General features: G+C 51.8%; 1 protein-coding gene across 1 annotated transcript; it reads left to right on the forward strand.

The window, feature by feature from the left end:
• The first annotated feature begins 8,077 nt into the window (after window positions 1-8,077).
• HTR3A (5-hydroxytryptamine receptor 3A) lies at window positions 8,078-21,796 on the forward strand. Its single transcript, XM_069553653.1, has 9 exons — window positions 8,078-8,238; window positions 10,517-10,683; window positions 12,070-12,114; window positions 13,227-13,336; window positions 14,793-14,962; window positions 17,770-17,930; window positions 18,233-18,443; window positions 18,546-18,767; window positions 20,964-21,796. The coding sequence occupies exons 1-9, from the start codon at window positions 8,169-8,171 to the stop codon at window positions 21,317-21,319; spliced, it is 1,512 nt and encodes a 503-aa protein (XP_069409754.1). The 5' UTR covers window positions 8,078-8,168; the 3' UTR covers window positions 21,320-21,796.
• The last annotated feature ends 5,684 nt before the right edge of the window (window positions 21,797-27,480 follow it).

The raw sequence follows: 27,480 nt of genomic DNA on the forward strand, positions 1-27,480 counted from the left end.
CGCACACACACGTGGTAAGATCTAGCGATCCCACTTCTGGGTTATGTATCCAAAGAAAATGAAATCAGACCCTCAGAAAGATATCTGCACTCCCATGTCTAATAACCAAGATATGGAAACAGCCAACATGGAACCAGTATGAGGCATATAGACACACGGAGTATTTATTGTTCACCCGTAAATGAGGAAATCCTGCCATTTGTGACAGCATGGATGAACTTGAAACCATCATGTGTAGTGAAATAAGCCATAAGAGAAAGATAAATACTCTATGGTGTCACCTATAGGTAGAATCATCTTTTTTAAAAAGTTGAACTCATATAAACAGAGAGTAGAATGGATGGTGGCTATTAATTCTATTGATCCCTTTTATTTGTAATGAGAAGGAAACTATGCAGCTTTTGAGTACATACTAGGTCCTGGGCAGTGTGTGACACGCTTTACATCCACCATCTCGTTTAATGCTCACAACCACCTATGAGGATAAGTATGGTTGTGCCTAAGTTAGATATGAGAAAAATGAGGATTAGGTATCTTGGCCAGGTTCATACAACTAGTCAGCTGAACAACTGACATCTGAGCTCAAGATTAGCCTGCCTTCAGCATCCGTGGTTTTTCTAACTCAGACTGGTTATAAACTATGGTTTTCCTGATCGTGTAATGGGGAAGGGGGAGTAGGTATCAGAATATCTGGAAGAGGAGGCAGGCACAGTTTCAGCCAGGTGATGCTGATACTGCCTTTCCCATTCCAGATTAACAGTTACTGAACTCTGTTATTCTCCAAAAGAGTCCTGTGTGGACATGGAAGCAACTAAATGTCCATCAAGAGAGGAGTGGATAAAGAACTTGTGGCACATAGATGCACTGAAATATTGCTCAGCCATAAAAAGGAACACAGTTGTGTCATTTACAGAGAGGTGGATGGATCTAGAGACTGTCGCATAGAGCGAAGTAAGTCAGAGAGAGAAAAATATTATGAATTAATGCATATATGTGGCATCTAGAAAACCTGTATAGATGAACTTATTTGCAAAGCAGAAACAGAGTCACATTCATACAGAACCAAGGCCGGGGAAGGGGGAGTGGGATGGGTTGGGCGGTTGGGAATGACATGTACACACTACTGTGTATAAAATAGATAGCTAATGAGGACCTTCTCTATAACCCAGGGAACTCTACTCAGTGCTCAGTGGGGATCTAACTGGGAAGGAAATCCAAGGAAGAGGGGATACATGTATGCCTGTGGCTGATTCCCTCAGCTGCACAGCAGAAACTAATGCAACATTGTAAAGCAACTATACTCCAATAAGAAAAGCCTGTGAACTTGATAGACTGGTGAATGTAGTAGTCAGGACGATTATTCCTTATCCTCATTGACAGGCGCTGAAACTGAAGTATAGACGGTTTAGCTGGCTTACCCAAGGTCACACAGAGAGGTTATGATGGAGCCACGACTACCCAGCTTATGTTCCGTTCTTCCCACAGCTTCTTTGTAAAACCACAGTTTTAATAGGTAATATATTTACATAGTACAAAATTTAACGGCACAACAGGTAGATACAGAAAAACCTACCAGCCCACCCAGCCTATCCTATTTCTAGATCCACATTCTGCTTGCCCAAGAGGCGACAAGCATTACAGTATTGGGGTTCTTTCTTTGCTTCTTATCTCAGTAGAAAAGGTACAAGACAGCATCCATTTTTCAAGAGCGTCACCCTAGCTTGGCTTAGGTTCCCAAGCAGGACTGGCTGCCTATTAGCTGAGTGATCTTGGACAAATTACTAAATATCTTGGTATGGTAGTTCTCCATTTATTAAATGGGGATAATGTCACCTATTTCAGAGAGATCGAGTGCGTTTCAAAGGGAATGAGATTGCGTGTGAAAGTGCGTTGTGATCCATGCAGTGTGGTACAAAGGCTGGTATTCTCTGCCTCTGCTTTCTTTTCTCCGGAAGAGTCCGGAAATGACCACTGTGTTCTCACCACCTCTCAGAAACAATGGAGAGGATGGATAGAGATGCAACTCATTTCTACAGGATGGAAGGAAATGACACAAACTGTACAAAGTGCAATTAAAGTAAGATATTGAAAGAAACTAAGTTTCGGAATCCCTAAGGGGTTTGCGAGATTTCTTTGAAAATTTCTCAGAAAATACTAATAACAACATATTAAGACTCCAATTTTCCCAAAACAAAGGCATGGATAAAAAGGCCACTCCTGGCCACTCCTATCAAATTCCTACCTGGATAGGAATTCAAATAAGGGAGAAGCTTAAGCCAAACCATCTTTTGTTCCCAGGTCCAGCTCTGGGGTGGCCAGATGGATGAATGGCCATTCACTAGGAATAAGATGTGCTCTCTGGTTCCTTCCTCCCTGGAATTATTCCTTCTTTTGAGTTAGAGGCAAATTGAAGCCGAACTTAAGCCTCTGTCCCCAGGTCTGGTTCTGGGGTGGCCAGCTGGACTAATGACCCATCACCATCCCCATTAAGGCTTGCCCTTGCTACCGGGTTGCTAATCCTAGATGCCCTTTTCAGGATGGCCTTCTACCCTGGAGACCACCCTAGAACTGACTTTATTTGCCAGGGGGCGGGGGGTGGCGGGTACAGAAGACAAGAAGACAAGAGTTGATCTCAAGGAAGTAAAAAGGCTGGAATTTGATGGAGGTTTGGGGAGAGGAGAAGTGGCAAAGTTTCATCTTTAGGAAGGAGACATATTCAAGAGGCTGGGCCATCCCCCTCTTGGATCCTCACAAGGACTTGAGTGAGACCTCCATCCTTCTGTGCCAGTTGACCCTGCCTGCTCTGCTGTTTCTCACACCCACGACCCACTCCCCGGCCATGGCTTGTGGGAAGGGTTACCAGCTCCCTTGTGAAAACGAGTCACTGATCTCCGAAGATGAGAAGCAGAGGGATCTCCAGGCAGGGGACTCAAGCAGTCCATTGTGGTCCCTTGGGCTTCAACTGCACTGGGTGCTTCCTTCTCAGGCCATTGCTGCTGCCACCACGCACACGGAGCAAAGTGCCTTCCTTCTTGGAGGAATCCCAGATGAGTGCGTATTAAGGGAAGGGATGAGGGAGGTGAGCAGGGGGGTGCGTGAAGCCTGGAATCCCAGATGAGTGCGTATTAGGGGAAGGGGTGAGGGAGGTGAGCAGGGGGGTGCGTGAAGCCTGGAATCCCAGATGAGTGCGTATTAGGGGAAGGGGTGAGGGAGGTGAGCAGGCGGGTGCGTGAAGCCTGGAATCCCAGATGCGTGCATATTAAGGGAAGGGATGAGGGAGGTGAGCAGAGGGGTGCGTGAAAGCTGAGACACTCTGCTGTGGGGCATAGGGTGCTCAGTGCTCCCAGACCTGGTGTCCTGTGGTAGCTTCACAGAGTCCCAGAGAGACGCTAAACTTCATCAGCCCCTTGCCTGGTTTCTTCATTCCTATTTCTTGCCCGTCTGCATGTGGAAGGTGGCAAATATCAGCGGCCACCTCTCAAGACAGAAAAAATCCCCAGTGTGTCATTTACTTCAATATCTCCACCCTGTCTTATTGGAGGGCTATAAAAAGCCTCTTCCCCAGGTGGCAGGACCCAAGTAATAACCGCATCCTCTAATGAAGCGTCACTCCCATGTGCCCATCCTCCACAGAATAATATTAGGCTCTAAGAATTCTAGAGACTTCCCTGGAGGTCCAGTGGTTATGAATCTGTGCTTCTACTGAAGGGGGCACAGGTTTGACCCCTGGTCAGGGAACTAAACTCCCCCATGCCATGTGGCTTGACCAAATAAATAAGTAAAAATAAATTTAAAAACTCTAGCATTGGGCTTCCTGGGAGGCTCAGTGGTAAAGAATCTGCCTGCCAATGCAGGAGACATGGGTTCAATCCCTAATCCGGGAAGATCCCCCGTGCTGCAGAGCAGCTAAGCCCACGCACCACAACTGTGGAGCCTGTGCTCCAGAGCTAGGGAGCTGCAGGTACTGAGACCGTGCGCCCCAACTACGGAGCCCCACAAGCCCCAGAGCCCATGCTCCGCACAAGGAGAAGCCACCACAATGAGAAACCCACACACCGCAACTAGACAGTAGCCCCGGCTCGCCACACCTGGAGAAAAGCCGGAGCAGCAAGGAAGACCCAGCACAGCCAAAATAACTAAAACGATGTATATGTAAAATTCTCTAGCATCACATTCATACCGTGAGGAGGGACTGCAGAAGTCACTGGTCCCACATTCACTGTGCAGCCCATACCTGACATTTGCAGAAATGGGCTTTGCCGGGACCTGAATGGTAGAGTGTGATATTTCTGAATCTATTTTGTAGTGGGGAAAATGGTACACTTCACAGTCCAGTAAGTCATCATATATTCTTACTTATGATACTTCTCAATAAAAAATATCTTTAATTAGTAGACTCTGGAGCTTAGCTTTTCAACAAAACTCATCAAGGTAAGAATGAGGACCCTCATCCATTACAGGGATTGGAGCCAGAGTCCCATCAGCCTGGATCTCAGAGATGCTCTGGGACCCTGTGCAAGCAGGTTGTTAAACGCTCAGGCTTTTGAGTCTATAAGACTTAATACCACACTCTCCACTTAATCGCTATATAAGGTTGCTTAACTTCTCTGTGCCTCAGTTTCCTCACCTGCAGTATGGGAGTAATATCTTCTTCACAGGAAGTAAGGATTAAATATGATAAAGTGCCTAGCACATAGAATGCTTGATAAATAGCAGGTATTGTTGGTGGCGGCCAGGCCCAGGCCATTCCAAGGATCAGACCGGGTCCTTACTAGGGAACAGGTCACGGTGGGAGGGGATGGAACATCAAAGAGAGAAAGATCAAGACAGAAGAGACCCTTCAGTGTCTGAGGATACGATTCCTCTACTCTCCTCCCTATAAAGGCCACTGCTGCCTCTTTGGGCAGGGGGACTAGGGAAACTGAGGCAGGCATCTTCCCCCCCTTCTCATGAGCACACAACCCCTAAGTGGCCCAGCCTCCATGCCAAAGTGTGTCAGGCCCCCAGAACTGGGTAGCAGAAAGGCTGCCCCCATGCTATAACCAAAAATGGGATCCAGCTGTTCACTGCTCGAAAGCCGATAAAGAGGCAAGACTGGTGGAGAGGCAAATTTGCTTTATTTTGGATGTGGCACCTGGGAAGAAGGGCAGACTTCTGTTCAAAGGCTGACCACCCCACCCCAACCACCACAACCAATGGGCAAGAGTTTTTATAGGCTGGGGTGGGGGCTACATGTAGAAACCGCACAGCCAGCTCTGACAGTCATCTTGAAATTGGTCATCGGTAGTCTGACCCATGTCATCTTGATTGTTTTAAGTACAGTTAATCTTCAGTTCCAGGGTCTGTCTGTTCCCATTTCCCTGAGGCCAGTTCTCAGAGCTGTGGCAGTACAGCTAACAGTCTGGTCATCGTGCAGTTAACTTCTTCCAGCTAGTGGGGGTTTCAGTATCTATAAGACAGCTCAGGGATATGGCTCAGATCATCCTCTGTAGCCCTTGTTATTGTTGTTCAGCAGCTATAGCCCTCGAGGAGGAACTAAAGGTCACTGACGATGCTTAACGACTAAGCTATGACTACTTAGTCTTGTTGGACTATTTTCCCCTGTTTCTGCATTTTCTCGCTTTTTTGATTAAATTTATTCTCTGGCTGAAGCTTTTTTACAGTCAAAACACAGGCTGAAGACGTGGCGGGCAAGGCCCATAGGGTTCCCGCTCGTTTCAGTGCTCCCCCAGAGGAGAGAGGGGTGGGTCTCGTAGGGACTCGGTGAGCAAGTGCCAAACCTGAGTGTCCAACCAACCGCGGGGCTTCCTGAATCCCTCTCCTCAGGCTACGGGGAGTAAGAAGCTGTATCTCCCACTTAGGATGATGGTGAGAAGCCACACGGTTCCCCCAGCCCTTCTCTAGCAGGTGGGCCCCTAATGGGGCCAGATGTTATGGTGGGTTGCAGAATTCTTATAGGTTTATAGGCGTTAAAAGATCAGGCTCTTTGGTGGTAAAAGTTTTACAGACCAGTAAAAAATCTACTGGGGAAGATGGGAAACATGCAGCTGTAATGGGAAAAGCTGGAGCCAGGATTCTGGAGAATCTCAGCTCCATCCGTAACTAGCTTTAGGGGCTGAGGCAAGTCCTGGAGGCGCTCTGGGCTCTGGAGTGTTTGAACCTGGAAAATGAGAGCAAGAAAAGAGATCAGGGTATGTCATGAAACAGCACCACAAAGGGTAGGAAGCTCCAGACACGTGTGCAAACAGTCCTCCCTCCCACGGCACCTGGAGCTGCCGGACTCAAAGGAAGCCTGGGGCTTTGGGCCCTGCAGCCTCCGAGCTTTTCATGACCCACGCTGGCCGGCTGCCATCTGCGTGTCTGCCTCCGCTCCCTCGGAGGAGCCTGGCCGTCTACAGGCAGAGCTCAGGAATCAAATTAGCCAGGCCTCTGCTTTTCCCTCATCCCCACTGGCCAAGGAGAGTTCATCAAGGCCTCGCACTAATTCTTATCTTGTTTAAAAGGGGCAAAAGTGACTCCACAGTTTCATCGGAGGCAATTTACACCCCGCCACTGGCCACGGCTCCAACTCCCTTTGTCTGGTGCACCATCAAATCCATTAATAGGAAATTTCTTCAGGGGAAACCTGATTGCTGCTCCATCAGAGAGACGCACGGGCAATACATCTCCATCGAAGGCTGTGGCCTGCCCAGCTCGCTCTAATCCTGTTACCTAAGAAGCTAATTTTCAAATGCACATACTGTGCCCATGACATGCTCTCCCCCGCCCCCAACACAATCGGGCAGTCTCAGAGGGTCCCAGGAGCTCACTGCAGCAATGCGGGCTCATGGGACGGGGTCTCCAGGCTTCCTCACTGTCCCGAGGTGATCCACCACCCCGCCACGAGCCAGGGTCCCATTCCAAAAGGAACAGCCACACTCAGGCCCCCCGGGCTCAGGGCTCAGCATCTTCCTGCTGCGTCTGATTCCTCCTCCTCCTTCTTTTTTTCTTGTCCTCTTTTTGTCCCCCTCCTTCTTGCCTTTTAATTCTATTTTCCTCTTCCTTCTGTTTCCTACAAATTTTCCCATCTTTTCCTTTTCTCCTTCCTTTTCCCCCTTCTTCTCCAGGTCTTCTCTACAGGTTTACCTTCTGCTTCTTTTCATCTTCCTCTTGCCGTATTTTCCCTCCTGCTTCGGCACTGCCCCTTGTAGGATAAGTTTAGTGTTTGATGCCCCTACCGTCCGGGCTCTGTCTCCAGGGGGCGCCTGGCTCGGTGGAAGGCATGGGCCCCCAGGCCACACAGGCCAGGACTTGGGACAAGAAACAGGGAAGTGGGGGGGCGCCTCACGGATTCATACAGGGAGCCCCAAGGACACAGAATGGGACATTTAGGGGCAATGGTTAGGTGTGTCTGGGGAGCAGTTAAATGTGTATTTGCTCTTTACTGATGATGCGCAGTCACCTGTTTAGCTGGGGAAACGGTGTCACCTGTGGAGGAAGAGCATGGTCCTCCTGCTTTTTCTGCCTCAACCCATTCTGCCCCAGTTCAATGCTGCTGCTGCTGCTAAGTCACTTCAGTCCTGTCCAACTCTGTGCGACCCTATGGACTGTAGCCCACCAGGCTTCTCTGTCCATGGGATTTCCCAGGCAAGAATACTGGAGTGGGTTGCCATGCTCTCCTCAGGGGATCTTCTGGACTCAGGGATCGAACCCCGGTCTCCTGCATTGTAGGTGGATTCTTTACAGCCGAGCCACCAGAAATGCCCGGGCTCAATGCGAGCGAGGGGTATAAGTGAAGGCAGCAGCCCAGAGCACCTCTCAACAGGCAGGCTGCCCCCTTGCTCCAGGGGCTCCTGCAGCCCTCTGTCCCTGAGTTACTCCTTGGGGAACTTGGCCAGGCCACCTGGCTGAACGGGAGGACTAAGCTCCATTGGCCCCGTGACATCAGCCTGGCCGGCTTCCTCCCCTTCCCTCCCCCGCCCTGAAACCTGATCCAGCGGAAGGATTGATTGCAGGAAGGATTGATTGCAGGAAAACTTGGCGGCTTCCCAGCCCTGGTGGCCAGGGGCAGCGTAAGGCTGCAGCCTCAGGAGGTGCGGGAGGCTGGCTGATATGAGGCTGGTGGAGCGCAGCGGGCAGGCTGGTCCTCCGGAGCGCTCACCCTGAAGGCTGCTCCGAGAGAAGCGACTATGCTGCCCTGGGTGCCACGGGCGCTGCTCAGCTTGCTTCTGCCCACGCTGCTGGCACCACGGGGAGAAGGTAAGGAGATGGCGGGACAGTACATAGGACCTGGGCGGCAGTGGACAGAGGTGAAGCAGGGGATGCTTAGCGCCTCCAAAATTTGAAGGAAGGAGGGTTTTGGAGCGGGTGAGGCAACAGGAAAGTCAGGGACCTTACTGCATGTGGGCAAGAGGGGATTTCCACGCCCCGGGGATACAGCTAGAAAGTTGGGCGTCTGGAGCGAAGGGTGAGAGCAGAGCTCGCAGAGTGGGGCATGGCACAGCCTGCTGGGTGGGAAATGCTTAGCGGGCTCCTCTCCTCCTTGCTCGGCCCCCAGACTCATCGAAGGGCAGCTGTAAGGGAAGTTGGAGCTCTCTTGATCCCCTCTCTCTTGTTATAAACGGGAATGCTGCGGTCCAGGGTGGGTAGATTTTACCCAGGGTCACACAGGTCTGCAGCAGTAGAGACCAGGACAGATGTCATCTTCCTGGACTTCTCTGCTTTCATTGCATGAGCTCTCTGGGCCTTGGTTGTCTAGAAAATTTCCTTCCAGGGCTCAGCTCAGATAGCACCAAACTTCTCTCTGCATTCCCTCACCCGTCCTTTCCTGCCTCCCGGGGGTACAAGGAGTTTTAGCCACAAAAGAATCCATTTCCTTTGTTGCAGACAATATTCATCCCCCACCCCCAGCCCTCATGGGAAGGTTTTCTCTCCAGCCAGAGCTCTTTGAAGCAGGGCGGGCACAGTTAGGATGTACTGAAATGCACAGCATTGAGGGGCTTAGGGGCACGATGGTTTTCCTCGTGTCGTTGAGGGTAGCTCAGTGGGACGAGCAGGCCCAGGCTGTGAGTTAAGACTGTGGTCTGGGGCTTCTCTGGTTGAGGGGGAGCTCTGTCTCTCCCAGCACTGGTCCTTGGCCCTGAGGTCTGAGGCGCCCAGTCTGGTCAGAATCCCAGACGATAAGACCTGGGCTGTTGCTGGCGCAGTGAAGACATACAGGGACCTGGGTCTGAATCCCAGCTCCCTTGCCTGCAGGGCACAGTACTCGCCTGTCTGAGCCTTGGGCATCTTTATCTGTAATGTGGGCTCTGGTAACAGCCAGCCCAGGGGGCTGATACTAAAATGAACAATATGCTCATTGGTATTATTCCCAAAGGGGACGCTCAGTAAACATCCTCTCATCTTCCTCTCTCTCTCTGCTGTTGTTGTTTTTCTGAAAGTTTATTGGGGAGCGGGGGAGGGGCAGGGGAGGGGCAGGAAGGGAACCTGCAGGACCGATTTGCTGTAGGGATTGCGCACACGGTAGATGAGGTGGGAGAAGAGGCAGCTCTGTCCAGGGAAAGCCCAGCCTGCAGGGCCCTGGGCTGTGAAAGGCCCTGCCCCCCCCCCACCCGCCTCCAGCAGTGCCCTGTGTCCTCCAGGGTGCCCCTCCTCACCCTATCTTTCCCCTTTGTGTTTCTGGCATCTTTCAGGAGACACTCTTACTATTTCCCAGAGGGACAGCTGAGGCGCTCCTGTGAAATCCCCACAGAGTGGGGCGAGGGCCTAGGTGTGGGGTTTCACGATTTTATCCTTGCAGGCCTCTGGCTCTGGGAGCAGCTTGGTTTCTACTGGCTTCCTCCAGACCCCACACCAGCACTCTTCCCAACCCCATCAAACTAGCCGAGAGAGCTAGACTAAGGAGGAGGCCTGGCAAGGACTCCTCGGGAGTTTGCGTGAGCGTGGAGATGGGGAGGGCTCTCCCTAGGGTGGGCTTTGCAGGTCAGAGAGGGAATGTCCACTTTCGATGGGTGCCCACCCTTCTCTCCTCGTCAGCTGAGGGCTGGGGTCCTGGGGACCGTGAGCTGTGCAGACGCTGAGCTCTGACCTCCGCGGAGGCTGACACTTTGCAGACCGCTGTGCTTAGAATCTGTGCACTTGGGGCCACACTCTCTAGGCTCTCCTGCCAAGGCCAGCTTCCCTCGGCTCCCAGAGCCCCTCGTCCAGGCCCCAGATGCCCACCTCCTCTGGACGGGCAGCGACTCTCTCAACCCTTCTCATCCTTGGCTGACTTGAGACCTCACCTGCCTCGTGCCACCTGCTCTCACAGCCCAGCTTCCTTTCTCATATAAACGGGGGCTGGGGCTACCCTTATGAATACCTTTGGGTTTTGGCAGGAACCTCTGTAGGCAAAAAATGCTCTGGAGATGGGAATTTCAGTCTGTGGGGGTATCTGGGAGTTCTGGGAGGTGGGATTAAGTGGGGACACATTTACTAACTTTGAAACCAGGGCCAGAGATCTGGGGCAGACTCAGGCTGCGCTGTCTGTCCTTCCCAGCCGAGCACAGGGGGGACCCCCAGCCCCCCAACGCCTCCAGGCCGGCTCTGCTGCGGCTGTCAGATCACCTGCTGGCCAACTACAAGAAGGGCGTGCGGCCCGTGAGGGACTGGAGGACACCGACCACCGTGTCCATCGATGTCATTGTCTATGCCATCCTCAGCGTGGTGAGCGCCCGGCCCCACTGCCCTGCTCCAGGGTGGACCTTCGGAGTGGGAGACCATGTGAGACCCAGTCCATGGCGGGCTTCTGGGTGCCCATAGCCCCTGAGCCCTGATACCGCAGCTCAGGATGCTCCCCAAACTGAAACCTGGGGTCAGCTGCATGGCCGCCTCTCCCACACCCTACGCTCCCTACGGTTGTGCATACGTGTGGCTCTTCACACATTGCACCTCCCGGGGTGAGCTGGGTGAGCGTGCAGACCATCCTTTTCACCTCTACACCCTCACTGTCTACACACGTCCCTGGTGTTACTAAATGGCGGGTGTTACTAAATCATGGTTGAAGAATTACTCATAAATAAAGCAATTAATCAATTGCTGAAGTGGGGTGGGGTGCACTGCTCAGCAGAGGGCGTTGGATGCTGGGCTGAGATAAAGAAGAAGGCAACTGCAGAGATGCAGGTGCTACGCTGGGGTAGGGTGGGCAGAACTGACTTCTCTGGGCATCTCTACTAGAGTCAGCAGGCTGTTTCAGGAAGGGAGATTAGGAATTGGATGAAAGGGACGGAGAGTGATGAATTTTTCATTTTATGTGGGTCTATACCTTTTGACTTCATGCTAAGGTAGGAAATAGGTGTAGATACGTACATACAGATATAACTGTACAGATATACATATATATGATGTTTAGTAGCTAAGTCGTGTCCGACTCTGCAACCCTATGGACCGCAGCACACCAGGCTTCCCTGTCCTTCACCACCTCTCAGAGTTTGCTCAAACTCACGTCCATTGAGTCGGTGATGCCATCCAACCGTCTCATCTTCTGTCATGCCCTTCTGCCCTCAGTCTTTCCCAGCATCGGGGTCTTTTCCAATGAGTCAGCTATTTGCATCAGGTGGCCAAAGTATTGGAGTTTCAGCTTCAGCATCAGTCCTTCCAGTGAATATTTAGGGTTGATTTCCTTTAAGAGTGACTTCTTTGATCTCCGTGCAGTCCAAGGGACTCTCAGAAGTCTTCTCCAGCATCACAATCCAAAAGCCTCGATTCTTTGGCACTCAGCCTTCTCTGCGGTTGTTATTATGTCTTCTATTAATCTTTTATTATGTTATTATTTATGTTTATGTGAAATATATACAACAGAATAGAAGATACTAGAAGACATATACGTGTGAACACACACACACATATGTTAAAAAAGAAATCCTTGAACTTCTTCCTAGGTGTCTCCTAGTAAAAGGCCGATTTTTTCCCAGCTGGCCCCTTTCCCCACCCCATTTCCTCATTCTCAAGGGATCAGGCACACAGAGCAGCAGCTCCTACTGGGGTTGACGTGTGCAAGGTGGGCTCCCAGCCCACAGGGCCACCTTTGCTGAGCTCCCATTCCTCCCACAGGATGAGAAGAATCAGGTCCTGACCACCTACATCTGGTATCGGCAGGTGAGCCAACCAGCCCCTCCCCACCCCCATTTCCTGGGACTGGGGGGCGGGCAACCTTTCCTGAGGGCACTGCTCTGTCTCAGAGGAGCTGGGAGTCTCAGAGGTCTTGGGCAAGGGAAGGAAGGGAAGAAAGGGGAGAGGAGAGGAGGGGAGAGGCATGCTCATGAGATCTGGGGTCTCCTGGATCTGGGCCCCTCTAACCTCAGGACTGGGAATGGGAGGCGGCTTAAAGATCAAGCAGAGGAGAAATCCCCCAACCTCCCCTCTAGTTTCCAAGGTTTTTCACAGCATCTCTAACAAGTGTTTGTCCCGCTTCTGCTGATCAAACACCTCGGTGACTGGCAGCTCAGAAGGCAGCCACTTCGCTTTCAAACAGCTCTAATTGCTAGAAAGTTCTTCCCTCTATTAAAGCCAAATTGGATGATGCCCAAACTGGGTGATTGAAACAGGATGATCCCATCACTTAGTCTTCCTATCCCCAGCCATTTCCCTGCTCCTCCAGCTTCTGATGGGCGCCGCTCAGGCAAGGTACAAGGAGGACTCAGAGGCAAAGGAGCGACACGGTGGCATTTACATTTTAGACCAGTCATTCTGGCAAGATAGTGGGGAAGGCATTGATCAAAGTTTAGCAATAGCCATATCTTACCCTGTGAGGTGCACACCATTATCCCTGTCTATGTGTGTGCACATCAAGACCCAAGAAGGGATTTGTCTAAGAGAAAATGACAACCCACTCCAGTATTCTTGCCTGGAGAACCCCATGGACGGAGGAGTATGGTTGGTTACGGTCCATAGGGTTGCAAGGAGTCGGACATGACTGAAGTGACTTAGCACACGTACGTCAGTTGATGGCTAGGTGGTTTATAACATTAGAAATGACTGGATACCTTCCCCAGGGAGAGGCTGCATCTGTCTGTGTTGCATATATTCGCATGTAGGGATGTGTGAGTGCAGGGGGGAAGGGATTCTTGGGTACCACTGCGTAACCTGGGTGCCACTGACACCCAGATTCTCCCAAGAAGATGCCCCCCACCCTGTTGCTTGGGCTCTGAGAGGTGAAGTTGGCCCATGATGGCCTGGGTCACCCGTGATCGTTTCTGCTCCTCCCCTAGTACTGGACCGATGAGTTTCTCCAGTGGAACCCAGAGGACTTTGACAACATCACCAAACTGTCCATCCCCACAGACAGCATCTGGGTCCCAGACATCCTTATCAATGAGTTGTGAGTACTGTCATCGGACGCTTGGCAGCCAGAGGCGTGGGGGCTGGGGACAGCAGGGGGGCAGGAGACAAGATCACTGCTGCTGCATTTGAGATGCTCCACCAGACCTGCAGAAATGGAGGTAAAGTTGCATGGGGCCCTCATTCCCCTTTATCTTTTTCTCCCTTTCTTTTCTTTTAAAAACTCCCCTTTTTCTATGTCTGATGCTGAAACTTAGTTCTTCTCCTTAACCCAAGGATCCCTTTCCAGGGAGAAAGGAGGCCAGTGAAAGAATCCACATTGTCACAATAGTCTAGTGAGGAGCAGTGTTTTTATTTTTTATTTTATTTATTTTATTTATTTATTTTTTTTTTAGGAGCAGTGTTTTTAAAGGGGGCAGGAATATTTCTGAAAGGACTAAAGTGCCAGCGATGGTTGGCAGAGGAGACTTGGGGCCAGGAGACACTCAAACTTTCAAGCCACACATGTGCCTGCGTGGGCACAGATTGCACCCGGGGATGAAGTGGGTCCCACCAGCCTTTATTCCCAGCAGCCAACATTCCTTCTCCCCATCCTTCAGGCTCCACTGCCTGGGCTTCTGAATCCAAGGGCTAGGAAGATAGCTGGGGAGATAGATGGAAGGAGAAGGTGGTGGGGGCCAGTTGTCCTCCACCCAGTACCCACTGCATCGCCCATGTCCAGGGGGTGACGCTCACAATTCAGGGAGGCAGCTGACTGAGAGCCTCACTCCCTGCAGAGCTGAGGCTGGAGGGACTGAGGATCTCCAGTTTCAGGCTGGATCTCCATTTTCAACACTGAAGTAGCCTTGGCTTTGACTTCTTGTCTCTCAGCCTGACGCCACAGAAGGCCACAGACTCAGGACCCCAGGCTTAGCTCCAGGGCTCCCTTGGGGGAGCTTGGCCTGGGGTCTGCCCAAAGAGAGTGGAATGAGCTCTTACAGGACTTCGTTACTTGCCCTAATTCTTCTCAATGATTTCTCCAGTTCTGTCCCCACCCCCTACCCCTGGAAATGATTGTTTTCATTTCAAGGATTCCTAGGGATGGAACCCAAGGGTCTGCTCTGCCACCAAGCCTGCCTGTTGCCACCAGGCTGTCGATCCTGGGAGCTGAGCTCTGCCTAGGCCGGGTGGGTAGCACGTGGGGGACAGCTAGGTGTTCTCCTTATGCTCTGGGGCTTTGAGGTCCATGGACTCCTGGCTTGCATTTTGTGGTTAGGTTGCCAGGAGAATAAAGGAGAAATGCTCTTTAACTGCTTGAAAAGTGGCCTTGGCGATGGCAGGTAAGGAAGCCTAAGATAAGAAGCTTGGACACGCCGAGCCCAGACAAAACTGCCAGGCTGTCCTGTTGTCTGGACCCTCTCTGCATCTCTTCCCCTGCCGAACTGCTCAGAGACCTTCTGACATCCAGGGCTTGACCTGCTTCTTGAGCCCCAAACCCACCCCTCTTCCCTGGCCAGTGTGGACGTGGGGAAGTCTCCAAACATCCCGTATGTCTATGTCCGGCATCACGGCGAGGTCCAGAACTACAAGCCCCTCCAGGTGATGACCGCCTGTACCCTGGACATCTACAACTTCCCCTTCGACATACAGAACTGCTCGCTGACCTTCACCAGCTGGCTGCACACCAGTGAGTCCAGGGGCTTTGGGAGGTGGGAGAACAGGTGGGGGCCCAGGGATGCCTGCATGAAGAGCACCCCTGAGGATGCAGTCTCCCTTCTCCAGTTCACTCACCTCTTATTTGTTCACGTTGCTCAGCCTCTGTTTCCCCATCCTCTAAATGGCACTGACTATGTTGCTGTCTTCACCTCCCTCAGCTGTCCTAAGTATGGAATGAAATGGTGTAAGCTGAGGGCAAGATGCTCGGTCAGGGATGATGCTTTTCCCAAGTCACAAGTAGGATCTGGCAGGAAGTGTCTTTCAAATCTACCCACTTCTTCACTGATGGACCCCCCCGCCCCACCCGCCCCAGTGCCAGCTATACTCATCTCTCGCCCAGGTTACTGCAGTAGCTCCTAGCAGTCAGTCCCCATTCATTCTCACCCCCTCCAGTCCCCACCCTTACACCAATTCATGCTCCTCGCAGCAGCCAGAGAGATCTTATGCAAACGCAAATCTGGAGACTTCCCTGGCAGTCCAGTGGTTAAAGCCCAGAGCTTCCAATGCAGGGAACTCAGGTTCCATCCCTTATTGGGGAAATAATACCCCATGTGTGTGGCCCCCCTCCCCCCCCCGTCTTTTTAATTGAAAAGTCATGCAGATCTGATCATGTCTCTATCTACGTAAAACACTCAGTGTTTCACCAGCACTCCTGAGACATGATCCAGTCCTCTGCGCAGACACCACTCCGGCTTCCCCTGCTACTCAGTGCCCAGCCCAGCTGCCTGCCTTCCCGGCCCCAGCACCCCTTGTTTTTCCCTTACTCACATGCTGCTGCTTCTCCTGGGACCCCTTGCCCCTCCCTCTCCTTTTCTCCTTCTGGCGCCACTCCTGCCCTCTGACACCTGCGGCAGGACTAGGGATGGTTCCCCAACTAGGGATGGAACCCACGGCCCCTGCATTGGAAGCATGGTGTTGTAACGACTGGACCTCCAGTGAAGTCCCTCAGTGAAAGAAAGTGAAAGTGTAGTCGCTCAGTCGAGTCCGACTCTTTGCAACCCCATGAACTGCAGCCCACCAGGCTCCTCTGTCCATGGAATTCTCCAGGCAAGAGTCCTGGAGTAGGGAACCATTCCCTTCTGTCCATTCCTTTCTCCAGAGGATCTGCCCAGTCCAGGGACTGAACCCAGGTCTCCTGCATTACAGGTAGGTTCTTTACCATCTGAACCACAGAGAAGCCCAAAGTCCCTCCATGCAACTTCTAATCATAGTGTCCATGTCAGTTACTCAGTATACCCCCATTTGTCCCCCAAACAAAGCACCTCCATCACCCAATTTTATAGGCTCCTGTTTTCTCTCTACTTCTGTTCATTTGTAAAGACTTATTTCAATGTCTACTCCTCCACCAGATGGAAACTTAGAGAGGGCAGGAACAGGATTTCTGGCCATGATTAGCTCCCCAGGGCAGTGCCTAGCACAAAGGAAGATGCTTGGCAAACTTCTACTGAGTGGACACACGCTAGGTGCCTTCAAGGTCTAGTGAAGTGAGCATCCCTCTACTGCATAAAGGCATCCTCCAGTGCTATCCTGATTTTATTAATTGTAAATGACAAACATAATACGTAACTCCCTTGAACAAAAGTCATAATTGCAAATAATCTTTGACTTTTGACCTTTATACTCAATCCCAAACTCTTACCAACAACTCCCTACACCGAGACTTAATTTTTATCAGTATCATGATATACATAGATATACTGATATATATTTTATATAATATGTTCTTCCAGAACCTTCTCCAGCCTTTGAATACATACACATACATACACATCTATGGAAAGTGTACAGACATTGTTTTATGGATTTTTATTTTACCTAAATGTAAAATATTTTGTGTTCCAATATATGTTTGTACCTGAGTCTTTTTACTTAACAACCAGTCTGGGGCATTTTTCCAGGTAGTGCAGGTTTAGCTCTTCCTCGTCAATGTTGACTGCTGTAGACGAGTTCATGGTTTGGACTGCATAAACTTTATTAAGCATTTCCCTGATTGGTGGGAATTTAGATCGTTTGCAGTATTTTGCTGCAACGGATACTGCTGTCTTCTGCTGCGCATGTATATCTGTTTCGCTAGTATAGATGCGGAGCGGTGTAACTGCTATTCTGTAAGGGAGGATTTTGCTTATTTTCCTGATTCACCTTTAAAGACAGGCAGCTCAGGGACTTCTCTGGTGGGCCAGTGGCTAAGACTTCACACTCCCAAAGTAGGAGGCCTGGGTTCGATCCCTGATCAGGGAACTAGATCCTGCATGCCACAGCCATATGTAAGCTCTCTCACATGCCAAAACAAAGACACGGCGTAGCTGCATAAATAAATAAATATGAAGACAGGCAGCTCTGTCGAGGCAAAGATGAGGAAAGCTGCCTCTTGCTCATTGCCTACGTGAGAAAGTCTAACAGGTAACCTAGAGGAGTGCTTGAAGGTATGAGTGTATGTGTGTGTGTGTGTGTGTGAGAGAGAGAGAGAGAGAGAGAGGGAGACAGAGAGAGGGAGAGGGAGAGGGAGACAGAGACGGAAAGAGGAGAAGGCATTCTAATAAATAGTTTGCCTGGCTGTTTGCATTTTGCTGTGTCTCCATCCAAGACCTGTCCCCTCTGTACAGTCCCACTGCACAGACAGGTACAGGGTGCACTATGACCTCACCTTACAGCCAAGAAACAGGCTGAAGATTACGAGCTAGAGACTTGAGCCATGCCCTGTGGGTGCTGCCCCACCCTTACAGGGCCTGGCATGCCCCTGGCCTGGGCTCCAAAACTGCCCTGTTTCTCCTGTCTCAGTCCAGGACATCAACATCTCCCTGTGGCGCCTGCCTGAGAAGGTGAAGTTCGACAGGAGCGTCTTCATGAACCAGGGCGAGTGGGAGCTGCTGGGGGTGCTGACCCAGTTTCAAGAGTTCAGCATAGAAAGCAGTGACAGCTACGCAGAGATGAAGTTCTATGTGAGTGGGGCACATCCCGGCATACTTCAGGAGGCATATGGGGAAAAACCTCCATGGCCCTTTCCCAACGCCAGGGTGCCCTGCAGCCTCAACAAAGTGGTTGGGGAAACAGCTGCCTTGTCTCTTAACTTGCCCTGAACAGCCACAAGCTTTGATCCAGAGACACTATCTGGGGTTTGTCTACATCTTTCAGCAGTCCAGGCTGAAAGCTCCATGAAGCAAGAGGATCTGGGATGGGGAGGGGGGTTCCTGGGCCCAGAACCTGTCTGCCCCGACTCGCCTGAGCTCCTCTCTCGATCCAGGTGGTCATCCGCCGACGGCCCCTCTTCTATGCGGTCAGCCTGCTTCTGCCCAGTATCTTCCTCATGGTCGTGGACATCGTGGGCTTCTACCTGCCTCCGGACAGCGGTGAGAGAGTTTCCTTCAAGATCACACTCCTCCTGGGGTACTCGGTCTTCCTGATCATCGTGTCCGACACGCTGCCCGCCACGGCCATCGGCACGCCGCTCATCGGTAAGGCCGGCTCCTAGGGGAGAGCTCCCCGGGGCCGAGGGGCCCGTGCCTCTCCTACCTCCCGTGTGTGTCGCCCGCCCCGCCCCGTCCTGGGGCACATAGGTGTCTACTTCGTCGTGTGCATGGCCCTCCTGGTGATCAGCTTGGCCGAGACGATCCTCATCGTGCGGCTGGTACACAAACAGGACCTGCAGCAGCCAGTGCCCGCCTGGCTGCGCCACCTGGTTCTTGAGAGAGTCACCCTGCTCCTCTGCCTAGGGGAGCAGTCGACGGCCCGGAGGCCCCCAGCCACCTCCCAAGCCACCAAGACCGATGACTGCTCAGGTGAGACAGGAATGGGACAGTCCCACGTGGAGGGGAACTTCTGACCTGGAGGCAGGGACTTGGCTGTGGGGGAGGCTCTGGAGGGGTCACCGGGCCAGAGAGCCTGGGCAGGGCTGTGAACTGGGTACCGTCCTGCACAGAGAATTCATGGCAGACTTCAGCCAAAGGCATCAATCAAACCCCTTCCTCACTTTGTATTCACTCATCAGCCTGGGTGGAGAAGGCACTGGTGACCCACTCCAGTACTCTTGCCTGGAAAGTCCCATGGATGGAGGAGCCTGGTAGGCTGCAGTCCATGGAGTCGCTAAGAGTCAGACACAACTGAGCGACTTCACTTTCACTTTTCACTTTTATGCATTGGAGAAGGAAATGGCAACCTACTCCAGTGTTCTTGCCTGGAGAACCCCAGGGACAGGGGAGCCTGGTGGGCTGCCGTCTATGGGGTTGCGTAGAGTCGGACACGACTGACACAACTTAACAGCAACAGCAGCAGCAGCCTGGTTGGAGGGGAAGAGGGTTTAGGAGTCCCAGAGACTGAGCGTGTCAGGACTTAAGACCTCTGGGCTGAGGGTGACCTCGCCTGAGATGGATCCCAAAGGAGGTCAAGTGGATGCCCCAGGCACTTATAGAGCTTTCCTGGTGGCTCAGCAGTGAAGAATCTACCTGCAATGCAGGAGATGCGAGTCTGATCCCTGGGTCGGGAAGACTCTCTGGAGAAGGACATGGCAACCCACTCCAGTATTCTTACCTGGCATAGTCCATGGTGTCTGCAGAGGAGGCTGGTGGGCTACAGTCCCTCGGGTACCAAAAGAGTTAGACATGACTTAGCAACTAAACAGTGACAACAACAGGCACTCATGGGACAACTACCCTCCTGTAGTTCAACACTGCAGCCTGGTTCCTAACGCTGTCTCATTAGAATCAGCCAAAGACCTGGCCCTTTAGCATTTCAAACACCTGTGAGGCAGAGAGACAAGGGACAGAGGGATCCTAAGTTCCTCATGCTTCTGTCGGTGGTGGTGGTAGTGATTGGTTTGTTGATTTCTTGAGCACTTTACCAGGTGTGTGCAAAGCATTTTCTGTGCATTATCACAGGTCATTCTCACCGTGACCCAATACGATCCTCATTTCCATTTTTCAAATGAGGGAACAGAAGCCTAGAGAGCCAAACAGCTTGCCCTAAGTCACAGAGCCAGGACCTGGCGAAGGCATGATTTGAGCCCAGGCTCATCTGATTCCAAGCTGGTGTTTTAAACCCTCCACCTTTCTCCCCTCCTTTGAGTCCTCCTCCTGGCTGGGGCCTGGCTTTTTGTAGATGTTTGGTTAACCTAAGACCATCTCATCATGAGCTTGTGCGATAAACTAATGCCTAATCCTACTGCTCGCCTGGTGAAGGCAGTGATCCGAAGGTGTATTTTCTGGTCCAGAAGGATTCAAAGTCATGGAGAGGAGTGCAGGGAGGTGATATGATGTAGTGGACAAAGCAGTGGATTTGGAGTCCGGATACCTGGACCTCGGTGGCCTCACCGATAAATGATGCTCTGGCTCTGTCACCGCAGGCTAGTCATTTAACCTCTCTGAGCTTTCACATCTTAATGTGAAGAGTGTGGTTAGTAATCACTCTAAGTCTGCCTCTCCATGGGGCTGCCAGGAGGTTCACTCAGTTGTGTCCGACTCTTTGGCGACCCCATGGATTGTAGCCTATCAGGTTCCTCCGTCCATGGGATTTTCCAGGCAAGAGTGCTGGAGTGGATTGCCATTTCCTTCTCCAAGGGATCTTCCTGACCCAGGAATTGAACCCGGGTCTCCTGCATTGCAGGCAGACGCTTTACCATCTGAGCCACCAGGGAGGCTCTCAAATGATATAACGGATATCAAATGGCTGGGGAAATCCCTTGGGTTAAAAAAAAAATGCGTGCAAGAAGGATAAACATCAAATTCACGGTCTTGCTGACCTGGGGAGGGATGAAGGCTGTGACTGAGGAAGAAGGATAGACAGTGGTCTTCAACTGCATCGGCTTTCTTTATTTGCTTAAGTTGGACGGTGGGTACCCAAAGATGTAAGTTACTCTCCGTACCCTTTAGGTCTGAAATCATACACTGTAAAAATGTCTGAGGCCTTAGAAGTGTAAAGGCCAGTGTTCACACGAGCCTGCTGGGCCTCCCTCCTTTGCCAATGCTCTGTCCTTCTTCTAGACATGGGAAACCACTGCAGCCATCTGGGCGGACCCCGGGACTTGGAGAAGACCCCGAGGGGCAGAGGCAGCCCTCCCCCGCCGCCTCGGGAGGCCTCCCTGGCGGTGCGCGGGCTGCTGCAGGAGCTAACCTCGATCCGGCACTTCCTGGAAAAGCGGGAGGGGAGCCGAGAGGTGGCCCGGGACTGGCTGCGTGTGGGCTCCGTGCTGGACCGGCTGCTCTTCCGCATCTACCTGCTGGCGGTGCTGGCCTACAGCGTCACCCTGGTCACACTCTGGTCCATTTGGCAGTATTCCCGAGTGGGTCCAGCCCAGCGCCCAGCCACGGGGGGAGTGGGGGGTGATGGCGCTTGTTAGGGTGGGAATGGGGGAATTTCAGGGCTGAGGGGCACCAGTGATGTTCTCAAAGCACATATACAGTTCCTGCCTGTTTCCAGTGCCAATGCATCTCAGCAGTCCCAAACCAGGGCCTTCACTCTCCCTCCCCCAAACTTGGTGTCTAAGATTCTTCCATGCTCATCCACTCCCCTACAGGCCCATTATGGCTTTAAAACACACTCTTGGATCAGAAGAAACACACACATGGCCTGACTTCACTCTGTCTAAACATCAAGCCTCAGTTTCCCCACGGGCATTTCCCTGAACTGGCAATTTGGAATTCTGCTCACCCCCTCAGCCTTGTTTTGAGGTGGCAGGTAAGCCAGCTCTCTGCCACCTGGGCCTCATTACTCTGCATTAGGTTCATCCAACCCTAAGGTCTCCCTGCTCACCAGTGGCCACTTCCCTGAACACCCATCAGATGAAGGAGATAATAAAATGTGATGAATCCCTAAACTCTCTTATTGACCCTTTGTCAGCATCCGAGCAGATGGAAGATGAGGTCTGAAGTTACCGGTGGTAATGAGGTTGGGGAATTATCTGTGGTTTCAGATGTTTGGTGCTTTCTGGCCCAAGGAATTAAGAGGTGACCAAATGGTGGCTGTTCTGAAGGAGACAATTGGAGGTGGGATTCAAGGTGTGAGGATCAGAACCAGAAACACTTAGCAGTGGGGAGGTGGGGAGAACGATGCTCAGTTCTGTAATCCCCTGGAAAGATGATGGAAGGGTCTACATAGTCCTGTTATTATTGTGGGCTCATGACCTCTTGGGGAAGCTGGGAGCCCGCTCTCCTTTAGCAAGAACATCAGCACCACGGCCAGCACCCACCTGTTTGGTGTTTGAAAGCAGAGAATGCTAAGTCTTGCACTTACCTAGGTCCTTTGGGAACTCTTAGCAGCCAGCCCCTGGCATAGCCACCAGAAAGCAGGACCACGAGCGAGGGAGAGTCCAAGGCATGGTCTGCGATCTTGCATAACAGATCCTGGCCCCTCTCTCACACATCAGGGTTTAAAGATACGCTAAGGAACATCACAGGCTTCCTCAGTGGCTCAGCAGTAAAGAAACTGCCTGTAATGCAGAAGACACAGGTTCGATCACTGGGTGAGGAAGATCCCCTGGAGAAGGGCATGGTAACCCACTCCAGTATTCTTGCCTGGAGAATCCCGTGGACCAAGGAGCCTGGCGGGCTACTCGCAAAGTGGTGGACACGACTGAAGCAGCTGAGCATGCAGGCATGCACAAGGAACATCCAAACTCCATCACTCCCTCCACCTAACAAGTATTCAGAGGAGAGGAATGCTAGAACCCACTAAGAATGATGGCTTAGAGTCTGCTGTGTTTGCCTGAGACTTTCTCTGGTTCTTCCTTTCTCATTCCACTCTTATCAGTCTCCCTGTCTTGGGCTGCCTGTCTCTTAGGAACTGAAGTCTTCCAAGCTAAATGAAAAGGACTTCTTAAAATATCTAGGCTGAGCTATTCCAGGCTGCCCAACTATAAGGGGTTCATTGCAGAATACCTTAGCCGACACCTTCCCTTGACCCCAAGCTCTTGCATCTCCAATTTTCAGACCATCCAAGGAGGCTGGATGGAAGGCAGAGCCTTGAGAACTTCCTGCCTGAAAAAGCCTAGAGGCTGAGAAGGCAGGCTTCTCTGGTTTAGATTTCTGGAGCTGCTTCTCACCCAGCTTCCCCAGCAGAAGAAACTCATGAAATATTATCTAACTGGTTGCTGGTTCCTAATATAAGCTGGGATGAGTTTCATTTGCTACTTCCACCTCAGACATATGTGCTGTTGATATTAGTAAAGGATTTTACTTTGTTCTGTTGATGCGTAGGTTTTCCAGGAAAAAAAAAAAAAAAACAGGAGACTGCGGGGCTGGAGAACGGCTCCCATTCACAATGGGCTTCCCGGTGACGCAGGGGTTAAGAATCCGCCTGCCAATGCAGGAGACTTAAGAGACGCTGGTTGGATCCCTGGGTCAGGAAGATCCCCTGCAGGAGGAAATGACGACCCGCTCCAATATTCTTGCCTGGAGAATTCCATGGGCAGAGAAGCCTGGTGGGCTACAGTCCAAGGGGTGGCAAAGAGTGGGACATGACTGACCGACTAAGCACACCCACAAGCACACAATAGTTGCCTTCTGCTGAGCAAAGACTGGGCTAAAGATGTTTATCTTGATCCTGCTTATCCTGTTTATCCCGACTTTCTCAGGATGATCCTGGCAGCCTATGCTTGGGAGCCTGATCTCAGGATCAAAGCTGTTCCACTGCACTTGGACTTGCTGGGCCAAGTCATACAGTCATGGGCCAGTCATGGGTCTCATGTCTCAGGCCAGAGAGAGAGAGAGAAAGCAAGCTGGATGGTCTGGCACTGTCCATGCACCGCTGATCAGTAAGTGGGTGGCTATTGACAAAGTGTCCAACCAAACAGCTAGTAAGACACTCATCAACCTATTGATTCCCCATCTCCCCCTCCCCACTTTCCACCCACAATCAATGGAGCAACAGAGCCCAGCATTGAGGCAGCCAATTAACCACCTAGAGAATGAGCCGCCACGTGTAACATCGTCGGCTCCACTGGCCACAGCCAATCAGCTCATCGATCCAGCAACCAGGCTGTGCTGCCCAGGGATGGGAAACTGAGGCCCGGGGCCGAGAAGCCCCTGGTTTACTCACTCCTGTCCATCAGTATCGATCTTGGGTGCCGCCCAAGCAGGCCTTTACCCTGCCTGGGATATGAGAACACGTGGAAGCTCCCTCCACCTCTGTCTCTTCCAGAACTTCCTTTTTTTCCTTCCTCAGCCACTTCTGCTCCTTCCCTCTTTTTCTGTCCTAGGCAGAGAGAGAAAGCCAGAAACTACCCATGTCTTTTATCTTTCTTTTTATCTTTATTTTTAATTTATTTTTTTCTTATTTAAGCCAATTGTCTTTTTTTAAACTTTTAATTTTATATTGCAGTATAGTCAACAATGGTGTGATAGTTCCAGGTGGACAGCAAAGGGACTCAGCCATACATACACATGTATCCATTCTCCCCCAAACTCTTCTCCCATCCAGGCTGCTGCTGCTGCTAAGTCACTTCAGTCATGTCTGACTCTGTGCGACCCCATAGAAGGCAGCCCACCAGGCTCTGCCACCCCTGGGATTCTCCAAGCAAGAACACTGGAGTGGGTTGCCATTTCCTTCTCCAACGCATGAAAGTGAAACGTGAAAGTGAAGTCGCTCAGTCGTGTCCGACTCTTTGCGACCCCTTGGATGGCAGCCCACCATTGGAGTTTCAGCTTCAGCATCAGTCCTTTCAATGAATATTCAGGACTGATTTCCTTTAGGATGGACTGGTTGGATCTCCTTGCAGTGCAAGGGACTCTCAAAAGTCTCCTTCAACACCACAGTTCAAAAGCATCAGTTCTTGGGCGCTCAGCTTTCTTTACAGTCCAACTCTCACATCCATACATGGCCACTGGGAAAACCATAGCCTTGACCAGACAGGTTCTCTATAGCTCATCTCCACTCTTCTGCAGCCTTCTCCACTCATCTACGAACAGTCCCAGTTCTCACATCCTTTCCTATCCGCACTGCTTTCCAAACCTGTCATTTCTACTCAGAAGACTGCCTTAAAGGACTTGAAAGCGCCCAGCCTGGGCGACCCAGCCCTGCATAGGGCTCCCAGCTGTGGAGCTCACCGCATCTCAGCGAGGCTGCCTTTCCCGAGCGGCGGGGTTTATCTGCGCTCCACGACCCCAGCCCCCGCACCCCGCCCCCCCACCCCGCAAGAATGGACATTCCGCAGCTCTGGCGAGGGTCCAGGCGAGCAGCAGAACTCAGAGTCAGGGTTTGGGCTTAGGGGAGATTCCGCTCAGAGACCGGGAAGGAGAGTTGCCTGCTGCGGGGAGGGGGAGGGGGAGGACGCGCCCTCGGAGAGGTGTGGTTCCGCACTCCACAGCCACATCGCCGTCCTCCGCGCCCCCTCCCCCCTGCCAGACTCTGAATCAATACATTTTGAATCTAATCTAATAACAGAGATTTAACGAGGGGATAATGCTTGTGGAGCGGCCGGGCGCTTTGTCTCTTCTTGCAAGCGGCAGCTGGGGCCCATTATCTGGGGACAATGCCCCATGCTAATCACTCCCTCTCTCCTCCCGGGGTTTGCAGGGAGGGTGTTGGGCAAGAGAGGGCAGCTTCTCCCCTGATTGGAGGGGCGTAGAGGGGTGGGAGGGGGGGATGACGTGGAGAAGGGTCTGGCCGGGGCCCCTCTCAATTGGCTTGGCCTGACACCAGCCCAGTGGCCTGGTCCCCACACTGTCCATCCCGAGCAGTCAGGGCTGGAGCCCAAACAGCGCACACAAACAGCTGCAGTACCAGGGGCTGGGAGTTGGGTGGGTTTTGTTGATTTTTTTTTTTCTTTCGTCTAACTTGGTCCTCTATAATTTAAGCTCTCCCATTAAGGCCTGTGATTGGCTGGCCTTGACTGTCACTGGTAGAGAATTAAACCCTGCTTTTAGAGACCAAGAATACCCTTCTCTGAGACAGAAGCCTGTCCACACGCTCTCTCTCTCCTATCTGAGACCTTCTATCTGGACTTGACCTGAAGGAAGATGGGTGAAGGTTAGACTGCAGGAGAAACCTCCTGAGAGCCATATTCCTGACGTGCATGAGACTGGGAGTCTGAAAGGGAAATGGAACCTCGTTTCCTAGAAGCCTTTGAAGAGACACCTTTATCTAGGTTGGGAAGGGGCAAACCATGGAGAAAACCGCATCATTCTCCTGCCAGAGCTCAAGTTGGGAGAGACCCAGAGCTAGGACACCAGAAGTGTGGTCACCCAATTCCTTTTGCAGTATATTTACTTGGTACAGTATGAGCATGCTGTGTGGAGTGGACTCCCCCACAGTGGAATTTTGGCCCCATCACATGCTCACTGTGAAACCTTGGACAAGCGCTTCAGTCCTCCGTGCCTCAATCTTCTCATCTGAAAAATGGGTACACATTAGTACCGGCTCATAGGGTCTGTGGAGAAAGCTGATTTTCACACTCCCAGCTTGGTGAAAAAGCCTGGGGAGGTCGTGAGGCTGGAGTACAGGGATGTTGAGTGGCATATGGACCCTTCCTCCATCTGCTCACATCACATTCTGAATGGGTGAGAACTTCTCCCATTTCCTTGTCTCCGTTTTAGAAATGGGCAGGAGAAAGTGAGCTGGTCACTCGCTCCCTATAAGGCCAGCTCTGTCCACACCAGGCTGAACCCACGTCTCTATGTCCTGTTCCTTCCTGTCCCTTTTTCTCCTACTGTTACCCCCTCTGCCCTGCCCTTGAGCACTCCCAGGCTCCTTTGTACAGAGTTCCTTCGTACAACCACAGCTTCAAGTTCTCTGGGAAAGCCTGTGGCTACTGGGCAACGCTTGGGTGGATTATCCTGATTCGAGTTGGATCTCTTCCCTTCAGTTCCACCTCCTGTGTCCCTGTCTGCAAAAATAACTAGATTCTTGGCAGAAGGACACACCATGAGCATGACATTCGGAATCATAGGAGCGTAGGATTCATTTCCATGTGCCCTGAAGAACCCCCGACTCAAAGCTCAGGAAGAAGTACCATCCTAAGGGCCTGGCGTGAGACTTCAGCCAAGGGCAGCCACAACCCTGTCCTTCTAGACTCTGTCCACAAGATGGCGGCAAAGTCCAGAAGTTCTATGGAGGGGCCTACGAAACACTTTTTGCCCCCACCTCACCCCACTTCCCCCCAAATGCCCCACCTCCTCGGGAGTCTCTGAGTCACCTCTTCTCAAGGCAAGCCCCTTCCTTTTGGCCAGCACCAAGGATCATGTTTCAGAGAGCTCGGTGCCCTGTTTTGATGCTCTGGGCAGAGGCTGTGCCCATGCTGATCCCTCCGCGGCAGCCTCTTTTGTTTCCGTACTCGGGCCTCGAGCCCACACCAAGCTACACACCTAGTTTATTTCCCCCTTTCTGCTTGTGTGATGAAGATATCAATGCCTAATGGTGAAAGGAGCCGTTTTAGCTAAAATCGGTACACACACAGGTCCATGGAAGACTCCCCACGTTTCTCTGCTGCCGGTGTCTCTAGGGCCCCAATTCCAGCCCACATGACACACGCTTTGAGATGATCCTCGATGGTCCTGGGAAGGGAAA

Source organism: Ovis canadensis, chromosome 15, assembly GCF_042477335.2.
Source record: "Ovis canadensis isolate MfBH-ARS-UI-01 breed Bighorn chromosome 15, ARS-UI_OviCan_v2, whole genome shotgun sequence".
Taxonomy (NCBI): domain Eukaryota; kingdom Metazoa; phylum Chordata; class Mammalia; order Artiodactyla; family Bovidae; genus Ovis; species Ovis canadensis.

Coding starts and splice junctions, on each gene's coding strand:
- HTR3A (XM_069553653.1), top strand. CDS start 8,169: ATGCTGCCCTGGGTGCCACGGGCGCTGCTCAGCTTGCTTCTGCCCACG. Junction 10,684..12,069: donor TCTATGCCATCCTCAGCGTG/GTGAGCGCCCGG, acceptor TTCCTCCCACAG/GATGAGAAGAATCAGGTCCT. Junction 17,931..18,232: donor ACGCAGAGATGAAGTTCTAT/GTGAGTGGGGCA, acceptor CTCTCGATCCAG/GTGGTCATCCGCCGACGGCC.